Genomic DNA, 12,662 nt, shown 5'->3' with positions numbered 1-12,662 from the left:
AGATTTAATTTCCTGAGTATCTAGTACTATTTTCATTTGATGAAAATACAAGTATTAGTAAATATAAATAACATTATAAGCAACTCTTTATACTAAAAATAAAAAAGGCATTTCCTGTTCTTCATGTTAATTTCCTGACTGGTTTATGATGCTACCAAACATGTAATTGTTTATTTTATTTTTGCAATGACAAAGTTGATTATTTTCACTGAAAACTTCATTGAAACTCTGGGGTGGCAATAGATAGCATAATGGATAGCATTATGCAAAGAGACTCTCATGCCTTAGGCTCCAAAGTCCCAGGTTCAGTCATAAGCCAGAGTTTATCAGTTCTCAGGTAAAAAAAAAAAAAGGAGCCCGGTGATGGTACACATGGGTGAGTGTACATGTTAAAGTGCACAAGGACCCAGGATCAACCTGGTCCCCCCCCCCCTGCTTTGCGAATGGTGAATCGGGGCTGCAGGTGTCTCTCTGCCTCTCTTCCTCTCTATCAATTTCTGACCATCTCTATTAAATAACTAATGATAATAAAAAAAATCAAAGAAAAATCTGATGAGAAGCATAGCCAGTTTTCCCATCGGGGACAAAGTTCTCTCTTCCTGTCCTCTTATTCTTGCTCATCTTTCTCTACTTCCTTCTCTCTTCATTCCATCAACTCGCCCTGCCTCCATTTCTCTTCCCTTCTCTCTCTCTCACTCTTTGTTTCCTTCTCTCCTAGTGTATGCATATCTTTTGATGAGTAATAGCTCTTTATTTTAAAATAACTCAATTTATCATTTCAACCATATTGTTAGTAATCCTGGCTGAGAAGTTAATGAAATATTTTCATATTCTAAGGACCCAGAATTATTCCCTTCTTTCTCTTCAAAGTAAGTCAACATTTATATTTAGTTAGAGAAGAAATCTATTTAATATTGATGGATCATCTGATGTAAGAACTGGAGTGTTTCTTTTTCTCATTATGACTACCATTCAGGAGAATTTTCTTAAAATGACAGCTCCTGCCTTCTTTCATTTTGCTTTTGCTTGTCATGACTTAACCCTGCTAAGATCACTTCACCATAGAACTGACATTGCCATGATATTCACTGGGATAATTCTCCATCTCTTCCTGTCTCTGCCAGTCTTTGGTGACCCCACAGGATCAAGGAACCAAAGCAACCACTGGTGTCAGAAATCTATAGTGAGACTTCTTACTGTGAAATATGATTGCTACAGTAACTTAAAGGAAAGCACAATAAACAACAGGATATCTCTCTGGGCTATGTCAATAGGAGCACTCTTCCTAGCACAGATTGTCACTGGAATCATGGGAAATTTCTCTCTTCTTTACCATTACCTCTTCCTTTACTGCATTCAGTCCAGGTTGAAGGCCACAGACTTGATACTCTCGCACCTGACACTAGCCAACTTCTTCCTCATTCTCTCCAAAGCTGTCCCCAAGACAATGGCAGGATTGGGGCTGACAGACTTCATGAGTGGTTTTACATGCCAATTTCATTTGTATGTCTACAGAGTGGCCAGGGGGGTGTCCATTGGCACCACCTGCCTCTTGAGTGTCTACCAGACCATCACGATCAGCCCCATGAACTCCTGCTGGAAAGAGCTGAAAGTCAGAGCTCCAAAGTGTGTTGGCTGCTCCCTTTCCTTCTGCTGGATTCTGTACATCTTGGTCAATTTGATTTTTCCTACATATGTGTCCTATGTATCTGGCCAATGGAGCAACATAGACACTGTGAAGAAAATGGATTTGCAAGACTGTTTTTCTGTAGATCATGAGAAAATACTAGGCTCAATCTATTCAGCAGTAATAGTATTTCCTGAGGTTTTGTTTTCTGTGCTCATCATCTGGTCCAGTGGTTTCATGGTTTTCATCCTGTTCAGGCACAAACACCGGGTCCAGCACATTCACAGGACTAACCTTTCCCCCAGACCCTCAGCTGAGTCCAGAGCCACACAAAGCATCCTCCTTCTGCTGAGCACCTTTATATGTTTTCACACCCTTTTCACCATGTTTAGTATTTGCTTGTCTCTTTATCAAAATACAAATGAATGGCTGGTAAAGATCACAGATCTAATTTCTCTGGGTTTTCCCACTGTGAGCCCCTTTCTTCTCATGAGCCGTGAGTCCACTCTATGCAGGGTCTTCTCTGCCTACATCAGGACTAGGAAATCCCCTGTTCTTATGAGAAACATGGTAGGTTTATGCACAACTTCAGTTGAAAGCCACACTTCATTCTCAATGTATAGAGTGTGAAGAGTAAGTGAGTCATTCTAAAAGTAGATCCCATAGTGAATGAGGTTTTGTCACCTTGTGGAATGTTGAAGCTCCCAGGTCATACAGGTCAGGAGCAACAGCCTGAGCTCATCTTGATGACACTCATCTTTGTCAAATGTTAGCTGAAGAAATCTAAAAAGAAGGAATCCTAGTTCCCATATCTATGATGTGCGTGGGTACCAAATGGTGTAGTCCTGGGGAAATGATCCAGAAATGAGTGCAGTGTGAAATAATGACTATGTTGTCCTGGACGTTGTTGGAAGACAATTTTTTGTGAGTTTTCTTATGACCATTTAATTATGACCATCATTTTCTTATTTTCTTTTTCTTTATTGGAAGGATTAATGGTTTGTAGTCAGCAGTAAAATACAATCGGTTGTATATGTGTAACATTTCTCAGTTTTCCACATAACAATTCAGTTGCCTCTAGGTCCTCCTCTGTCATCACGTTCCAGGACCTGAACTCTCCCCCACCACTACCCCAGAGTCTTTTACTTTGATGCAATACACCAAACCCAGTCTAAGTTCTGCTTTGTGTTTTCTTATTTTTCAACTTCTTTTTTATTATTATTAGTGCTTTAATAATGATAGACAAGATTGTGGGATAAGAGGGGTACAATTCATACAATGACCACCACACCAGAGTGCCATATCCCATGCCCCCAATGGAAGATTCCCTATTATCTTTTTCATAGTTTCTTTTTTTAATTTTTATATTACAGAATTACATGTCAACAGGAGTTTGAATCTACACCAATCCCACCACCAGAGTTCTGAATCTTCATTCTCCCCACTGCAATCTACCATAGTTCCCCTAAAGTTTTAGACATGGGCCAACCATCATCTCTACAACTGTCCACATTTATACATAGTTGGCCCTTCTTTTACTGATTCAATCCTCTCTTCCCCTCTAAGCCACTTATAACATCATAGCTACCTCCATATGTCCCTCTCCTTTTCCTTCTCTCTCTCTGGGTGCTGATAGAGCTGGAGTGCAGAGTCCTCTTATCTTCGTCCTATCACTTCTCCCCCATTGAGAGTATGGATCAGGGTTGTTTATGGGGAGCAGAAGGCAGGAGTTCTGGCTTCTGTAGCTGCCTCTCCTCTAAGCATGGGTGTTGACAGGTCAATCCATACCCCCAGACTGTGTATATATATATATATTACTTATAAAAAGGAAACATCGACAAAACCATAGGATAAGAGGGGTACAACTCCACACAGTTCTCACCACCACCAGAACTCCATATCCCATCCTCTCCCCTGATAGCTTTCCTATTCTTTAGCCCTCTGGAAGTATGGACCCAAGGTCATTGTGGGATGCAGAAGGTCTGGCTTCTGTAATTGCTTCCCCACTGAACATGGGGGTTGACAGGTCAGTCCACACTCCCAGCCTGCCTCTCTTTCTATAGTGGGTCAGGGCTCTGGAGAAGCAGAGCTCCAGGACACATTAGTGGGGTTGTCTGTCCAGGGATGTCTGGCTGGCATCATGCTAGCATCTGAAACCTGGTGGCTGAAAAGAGAGTTAACATATAAAGCCAAATAAGTTGTTGACTAATCATGAACCTAAAGACTGGAGTAGTGCAGATGAAGAGTTGTGGGGGGTCTCCATTTTGTAGATGGCTAGTAGGCATGTTTTAGTTATATTCCAAAGGGCCTGTGGCTATACTAGTTTTTTCCCCTGAGCCTAAAATCTTATATGTAGGTGAATCCAAGTTATTGTCTGAGAAGATGATGTCATAGCTGGGAAAAGGGCCTGAAAGCTGGATCAGGAAATAGATAGAGTAGCTCCCTAATATGGGAAAGGTGTATAGATATTGTTGACTGTAAACCCCATCAACTTGATGTGATTTGGGGCCCATATTCAGCATAGGAGCCTATGTGACCTCTGCATCCCTGTAGATCTGAGTTCACATTCTGTGGTCATAAGTAGGAACATTCCAAGCTGCCCAATATTGGGACCCATCTTCCTCAAGTGTAGCATAGAGTATGTTGTTCATCCTCCCTTTGGAGGATGGAACATTCTTACCATTGTTGATCCAAGTTGAGGGCAAGGTCCAGTGGGGGCCACAAAGAGGTCTATTTTGTTGTTCCTGATAGAGATGACCTGTTACAATGGAGAAAAGGATTTACTTGAGGTCCAAGCCCATTATGTCTGTTTGGGAATCTCAGGACTCCCCGAATAGAGCCCCAGTTGATAGAGTGGCCTGATAGTGACTAAAGAGTCATCGTTAAAGTATGCCAGTCTCTTGCCCTTATTCAGCTTTTGCAGTCCTTGCTTTGATAAGGTTAGCTTTGGAGTGAGTGAGGGAAGTGTAATAGGAAGCAGGTGAGGAAGGTATCTAAGTAGACACTATTTCATTATGAACTTTATACTGACTCACTACAGACAATTGTGTACTTTTGCTTTCAGGTATATATATATATTGCCCTAATTTATGATACATATGAATCTCTGCTCTGTCTCATGGAACCTGGTCTATATCTAGGTTTTGGGACTTTGTTAGGAAGTGAGCCACCTGGAATGGAACTAAAGAATACTATGAAAGGAAAGATCTCACCTGAGTAATGAGGGTGAAGGGTTGACATTCCATGCCTGATGTCTCTGGACACAGTCTGAAGTGAAGTATGCTGAGGTGGTGCTCATTGTGTTGATTAGGTTGGGATTGGCGGATGCAATATTATTTGGTATGAACTGAGAGAAGCATGCAGGAAAGTGAGCCTCACCCTAGAGGTTCTAGGCCACCCAGCCTGTTACTATCTTTCCCTAGTGGACCAAGCTCTGGAGATGTGAAGGTACAGGATACACTGGTGAGGTCATCTGCCCAGAGAAGTTGGGGTGGAGTCATGGTAGCATCTGTACCTTTGTGTCTAGAAGGTCACATGACCTAAGCTGAGACAATATGGTTAATGAACAGGAACAAAAAAGTAGGATTAGAGCCCATGAGATTATGGATTTTAGGTAGGAGAAAGCTAGGAAAACCATATTAGGCATGTTCCTGGGGGCACCCAACTTATGGTAGTTTTGCTTGAGTTTGGTAGCTAGTCTGAGGTTGGATAAGAATGTTGTCTGAGAGTGGTATCAGAGTAGAGAAAAGGGGCTACAAAGTTGAATTAGGGCAGGAAGTAGGCCCTGTTCTTATAGAAAAAAATCTGTGGCTAAAATTGACTGTTTACCTGCTCCAGGGCCTATATATATTTAGCACCAGAGCCTGTGTAACCTCGAAGTCCCTATTGGAAGCTTCCTCATTCTTTATCCCTCTCTGGGAATATGGATCAAAATTCTTTTTGGGGTGCAGAAGGCAAAAGATCTGAATTCTGTAATTTCTTCTCAGCTGGACATGGACTTTGGCAGGTCGATCCATATCCTTAGCCTGTTTCTATCTTTCCCTAGTGGGGTAGGTTCTGGAGAGCAGAGGTTCTGGGACACATTGGTGAGGCTGTCTGCCCTGGGAGGTCAGGATAACATCATGGTAGCATCTGCAAATTGGTGGCTGAAAGGCGGTAAGATATGTTTAGTAAACAGGAACCCAAAGATAGTAATAGAGCAAATAAAACTAGGGATCTTCATGTGGGAAGTTCAGCAAGCAGGTAGAAAGAACTAAAAACACCATAAAGTACCTAATCAAATACTTAGTACTTAGGGCTAGATACCCTCCTCTCCTATCCCCTACTTCACTTCTCTCAGTCACTTTAAGTCTAACCTTGTCAGATAAAATAAGGACTACAAAAGCTGGCTATAGACAAGAGACTAACAGACTTTAATGATGGCCTTTTTTGTCACTACCAGGCTGTCATCTGAGGCTCTAATCAGGGAATCCTTGAATTCCCACAGAGATATGATTAGCCTAGAGCTGTAATATATATATATCTCTCTCCACCAACATTGGTCACTTCCATGAGGAACATTATTATAAGCCCTCTTGTGGGCCTATCCAGGACATTGCCCTCAATGTAGAACAACAAAGGTATGAACTGGCCCCATTATCCAAAGAGGGATTGGGTCAACCTACTCTTCCACTTGAGGAAGACTGGTCCTGAAATGAGTGCAGCCTAGAATGTTCCCAGATGTGACCATGGAATGTAAGCTTAGATTGACAGGGATTCACAAGTTACAAAGGCTCCTGTGCTAAATATAAATAGATAGGGACTGTAGGTCATATCAATAGAGTTCACAGTTTGTGGTATTTGTATACTTTCCTCATATTTGGGAGCCACTCTCTGCCTTAATCCAGCTTTATAGTCCTATTCTCAACTCTGACACCATCTTCCTGGACAATACTTCTAGCCCACCTACATGTTAGCTATCAGGCTCAGGCAAAAACTACTGAAGTCATGCACCACATGGAACATATCTAAAATAGACTTCATAGCTTCTTCCCACAAGCCCAGAGCTTTATTTATGAGCTCTAGGGATTCTGAAACTGAGATGAGTCAGAGAGACAGTGGCCCAAAATTGTGAAAGCAGAGTTTTTATCTTCTATTTAAAGCATTTATGCTATTGGTCTCTGTTGTTGAATCCCTAGAAAATAAATATGAAAGTTATGTCTATTCCTTTTTGGTTCTGATGCTTCCAAGACTTGTATTTGATCTGTATTCTGTGGGCTCCAGCCACCCTTTTCTGAGGATGTGTCTGTAGATGCCTAAGGCTGTCAGATAGCTGAGCTCTCATAGGATAGTCGGAATAAGGGACAGAACCTAGCAAACATTCCCATTCCATTTTCTTCCTGTTTACTAGAAAGAATGGAGAGTACAGTTAGCAAAGGAATTTTAATTTTTATAATTTATTTATTATTTATTGGATATAAACAGAGAAAAATTGAGAGGAATGTAGAGAGAGACCTGCAACACTACTTCAATGCAAGTGAAGATTTCCTCCCTGCAAGTGAGGACAGGGGTCTTGAATCCAGCTCCTTGCACACTGTAGCACAGGCACTCAAGCAGATGCACCACCACCTGACCCAATAAAGGATGTCCTCATAGGAGATTGATTGTTCCTAAAAAAAATAAAAATAAAAATAAAAACTTGTGTACGAAAGCAAATTACTCTGGAGAGGGAGGGCAGGATGGTTTGGTTGGGGGGGGCACTTTGGGGGGTTCTGGTGCATAATGGTGGAGAGGAGCTTAAGTTGGGGATGAGAATTTTTTTTAATTTTTGTTAGTGATTTAATAATGATTCACAAAATTATAAAATAACAGGGATACAATTCCACACACTTCCTACCACCAGAGTTCTGTATCCCATCGCCTCCATTGGAAGCTTCCCTATTTTTAATCCCTCTGAAAATATGGACCAGAATTATTAATTTTTTTTCCTTTTTTTACCTCCAAGGTTGTCACTGGGCCTGCACTGAAAATCCACTACTCCTGGTGGCCTTTTTGTTTTTCATTTTTTATTGGATAGGACAAAGAGAAACTGAGAGATAAGGGGGAAATAGAGAAAGAGAGAGACAGAGAGACACCTGCAGACCTGCTTCACCGCTTGTGAAGAGAGCCCCTTGCAGGTGTCGAACCGGGATCTTGAACTGTGATTTTTGAGTGCATCCTCACACTTCATACTAATGGCACTTAACCCAGTGCACCACTGCAAGCCCCCAAAATTCTTTATGAGGTGCAGAGGTGGAAGATCTGGATTCTGTAATTTTTTTCTCCAGTGGACATGGGGGGTGAAAATGTTTTGAGGAAACCATTGCCAGATGAAAGCTATCACAGCAATAAGAAACTATACCCATATGTCAACAACTGCGCTGTAAATGATTAACACCCCCCATAAAATGTTCTTTTAAAAATCCTAGATTTGAAGAAAATGAAATTTAAAATGTTTATGGTTTTCTCCTTCTATAATTATGACTGAAGAAGCTTCTCTCTAGATTTGATCTCTCAGATATTCTCAAATAAGCAATTGAATCTCAGTTAAATAAAACAAATATACAGCCATCAATTTACCCATTTTCAAATGCATTACTCTTAATTACAACATTAACCAGAATTCCTACTGCAAAGCAACTGAAGAAAGGAAAAATGTGGCAGGGTGTGGGGGGCAAGAGATGAAGCAAGTACTATAGGTGTTGTTAGGTCCCTTACCCTCTCTATTTCTTTTTATTTATTTATTTATTTATTTATTTTATTTATTTATTCCCTTTTGTTGCCCTTGTTTTATTGTTGTAGTTATTATTGTTGTTGTCATTGTTGGATAGGACAGAGAGAAATGGAGAGAGGAGGGGAAGACAGAGAGGAGGAGAGAAAGATAGACACCTGCAGACCTGCTTCACCGCCTGTGAAGCGACTCCCCTGCAGGTGGGGAGCCGGGGTTCGAACCAGGATCCTTATGCCGGTCCTTGTGCTTTGCGCCACCTGCGCTTAACCCGCTGCGCTACAGCCCGACTCCCTCCCTCTCTATTTCTTCCTCCACTATTTTTAGAAGTGGTGCACCTGATTAAGTGTACACATTACAGTGCTAAAGGACCTGGGTTCAAGCCCCCGTTCTCCACCTACAGGGGTAAGCTTCACGGGTGGTGAAGCAGAGCTACAAGTGTCTTTCTCTCTGTTACGTTCCCTCACTACCCCCGTCCCCTCTCAATTTCTCTCTGTCTTTATCCAATAATAAATAAATAGATTTTAAAATTTAAAAAAATCTTTTTAAAAGGGGAGGAGGAATGGCTTCCAGGAGTTGTGGATTGAACCCGCAGGAGCCAAGCTCCAATAATAACCCTGGTGGCAATAAAATAATAATAATATTTTTTGACTTTTGTTTTGCCTCCAGGGTGATTGCTGAGGCTTGGTGCCTGCACTACGAGTCCACTGCTCCAGGAGGTCATTTTTTCCCACATTTGTTGCCCTTGTTATTGTTACTATTGTTATTATTGCTGTTGTTGTTGAATAGTACAGAGAGAAATTGAGAGAGGAGGGGAAGACAGAGAGGGGGAGAGAAAAATAGACACCTAGAGACCTGTTTCACTGCCTGTGAAGGGACCCCCCTACAAGTGGGAAGCCAGGGGCTTGAATTGGGATCCTTGAGCCCATCCTTGTGCTTTGCACTATGTCTGCTTAACCCGCTGTGCTACTGCCTGACCCCATATTTTGACCTTTGTATTTAGTCATCAATGTCTATCAGAGGAAAATGAAAGACATACAAATACAGAAATCACAAGACAAACATACACAAACTGAGACTTTGGTTTTATTCATAAGGTTTCTGTAACGTTGATTCAAAATATTTTTCTTTAATTTTGCTTTGAGAAACTTCTCCTTAAATTTGCATCTCTCTTAAGCCAGAAAGAGAAGGATGAATATGGGATTACCTCACTCATACAAGTTGAGAAATAAGAACAGAAAGGGAAACACAAGGCATAACTTGGACTGGGTTTGGTGGATTGCACCAAAGTAAAGAAATCCGGTGGTGGTGAGGCCAAAAAGGTTCAGAACCTAGTACACAATGGTGGAGGAGGAGCTAGATGGGGGGGGGGGCGAGAGTGTTTTGCGTAAAACTGAGTAATTTTACACATGTACCAACAACTGTATTTACTGTTAACTATAAACCATTAATCTCCCCAACAACAACAAATGACATCTCTCAAATTCTATAAGGAACGAATCCAAACTTAATTATTAACAAGTAAGACAGACACATAGCATACAAATAGAATCAGTTTACCAGTTTGCATGGTTCAGAGGGTGGTACATTGGATAAGGTGTTGAATTCTCAAGCATGAGGTCCTGAGTTTGATTCCCAGCAGTACATGTGCCAAAATGATATCTGGTTCTTTCTCTCTCCTTTTATTCCCTCATTAATAAATAAATAAAATATTTTTTTAATTTTACCGGTTTGCAATTGCATTAACTCTTCTTGGTTTTAGATAGTCATAGATTTTTGCTAGAAGAGTTTTCAAAGGTCCCTGAGTCTCAGGTGGCTAGAAAAACCTCCTGTTTATAAAGATCACTAATAAACATTTCAGACTACTTTAAAACTGCTGAAGACAAAAACTAATAAAGTCATGGGCCCTTTGAAATACACCTAAAATAGCCCTACTAGCTATTTCCAAAACAGAGACCCCAAATCTTCATCTACAATATTCCAGCCTTTAGGTTCATAATTAGTCAAAAATTTGTATGGCTTAAATGTTAACTCTTTTTCAGCCACCAGGTTCCAGATGCTACCATGATGCCAACTGGACTTCCCTGGGTAGATGACCCCACCAATGTGTCCTGGAGCTCCGCTTCCTCAGAGCTCTGCCCCACTATGGAAAGGGAGAGACAGGCTGGGAGTATGGATCAACCTGTCAATTCACATGTTTATTGGGGAAGCAATTACAGAAGCCAGACCTTCCACCTTCTGCACCCTATAATGACCCTGGGTCCATACTCCCAGGGAGTTAAAGAATAGGAAAGCTTTCAGGGGAGGGGATGGAATCCACTGCTCTGGTGGTGGGCATTGTACCCCTCTTATCCTATGGTCAGTGTTTCCATTTTATAAATAAAGTTTTTATATTTTATTTATTTATTTATTTAATTTCCCTTTTGTTGCCCTTGTTGTTTTAGTTATTATTGTTGTTGTTATTGATGTCATCATTGTTGGGTAGGACAGAGAGAAATGGAGAGAGGAGGGGAAGACAGAGGGAGAAAGAAAGAGAGACACCTGCAGACCTGCTTCACCGCCTGTGAATCAACTCCCCCGCAGGTGGGGAGCTGGGGGCTCAAACCTGGATCCTTAAGCAGGTCCATAGTGCTTTGTGCCATGTGCGCTTAACCCGCTGCGCTACTGCCCAACTCCCTAAATAAATTAATTTTTTAAAAACTGCTGAAGTGGGGGCTGGGTATTGGCACACCTGATTGAATAATATATATATATGTAATTGTTTTGCCTCCAGGGTTATCAATGGGACTCAGTGCCTGCACTACAAATACACTGCTCCTGGAGGCTATTTTTTCCATTTTGTTGCCCTTGTTGTTATTGCTATTGTTGTTGCCGGACAGTACAGAGAGAAATCAAGAGAGATGGGGAAGACAAGAGAGGGGGGGGAGAAAGACACATGCAGACTTGCTTTACCACTTGTGAAGCTCCAAACGTGATCCTTATCCCTGACCTCGAGTTTTGTGACATGTGCACTTAACCCGCTTGTGCTACCACCAGGACCCTGAGCACATATTTTGTATGCTTGAACCCAAGGACTGGGATTCAAGCCCCTGGTCCCCAGCTGCAGGTGGAAATCTTCACAAGTGGTGAACCAGTGCTGCAGGTGTCTCTCTGTCTCTCTCCCTCTCTGTTTTCCCCTTCTTCTCAATATCTGGCTGTCTCTATCCAGTAAATAAATAAATAATATAATACAAATAAAGAAATAAAAACTGCTGAGGAATGAATGGAGGTTAGGGAAACCAGGATAAGAGAAAAAATGTATAGAGGGAAGGGAGAAGAGAACAAAGTGCTCAAATGGTGTCACTCTATGATTTGAGTTTTCCAGCAAGGAGCTGAAGCTCCATCTATTTCTGGGACCCATTGCCAACTGAGGTGGCTAAACCACACCGACTAAAACTGTTGAGGACTCTTAAGACCAGATTCCCACATATGTTAACAGATTTAGCAGGGAGGAGAGAAAAGAGAATAGGGCTATTCTGAATGTTTAGTGCGGAAAGAGAAAGGAAAGAGAGTAATCAAACCCCATTTTCTTCCTTGAGAGTGGTGGAGTACCCCAGATTTTCTCTATATCTCTTCATGGTTTAACCCAAGTTTGCTACTGTGGAGCCCTAAGTCCCCAGAATTCAAAGAGTTCTTTATGCTCCAACTTCATAGCTATGTTTACCACAGATTTTACTGTAGGAAATAAGACAGAGTTGGGAGCAGCCAGTAGACAGAGAAGCCCAGACAGATACTCCCCACAGATAGGCTGGAGTTCTGAGAATCAACATACAAGATCATCCTTCAGGATGTCTCCTTGTCTAATCATCTCACTTGTGTTTTTATTTGAAAAGGGTTTTCCTGTCTTTATTTCTTGGAGCAATGTTCCCTGGGACATGGAGTCTTCTCTCTCTCTCTCTCTCTCTCTCTTTTTTTTTTTTTTTTTTTTTGCCAGATGTGGAGCCGTGTCTGTTGACAGGTGTATTGAAAGTGGCCAGCAGATAGGCTTTACCTGTGCAAGTGTTTTATGCTCCACCTAAGGGCTGGGGGTTTCTTAAACTAGTTCTGGGGATTCATTTCACCAGCCTGGCAAAATGCCATCTTCTTCAATTTTATGCCCCAACAAACAGGAAACACTTCAGAATTCATTCCTCAATTTTCTCCTGATCTCAGTCTCCTAAGTCCATCTCTCCCTGAAGTGATGACTGAATTCTACTCTTGAAAGTGTCAACTCCTGCCCTTTGGAACTCGCAGCTCTCTGGAGCACAAGCT

General features: G+C 41.6%; 1 protein-coding gene across 1 annotated transcript; it reads left to right on the top strand.

Moving 5' to 3' along the window:
* The first annotated feature begins 363 nt into the window (after nucleotides 1-363).
* On the top strand, nucleotides 364-2,400 carry LOC103127895 (vomeronasal type-1 receptor 4-like). Its single transcript, XM_007538786.2, has 3 exons — nucleotides 364-376; nucleotides 1,125-2,197; nucleotides 2,329-2,400. The coding sequence occupies exons 1-3, from the start codon at nucleotides 364-366 to the stop codon at nucleotides 2,398-2,400; spliced, it is 1,158 nt and encodes a 385-aa protein (XP_007538848.2).
* Nucleotides 2,401-12,662: the final 10,262 nt, after the last annotated feature.

This window comes from Erinaceus europaeus, chromosome 2, assembly GCF_950295315.1.
Source record: "Erinaceus europaeus chromosome 2, mEriEur2.1, whole genome shotgun sequence".
Classification (NCBI taxonomy): domain Eukaryota; kingdom Metazoa; phylum Chordata; class Mammalia; order Eulipotyphla; family Erinaceidae; genus Erinaceus; species Erinaceus europaeus.
The sequence above is the reverse complement of the archived record's forward strand: the minus strand, read 5'-3'. Positions and strand labels throughout refer to the sequence as shown.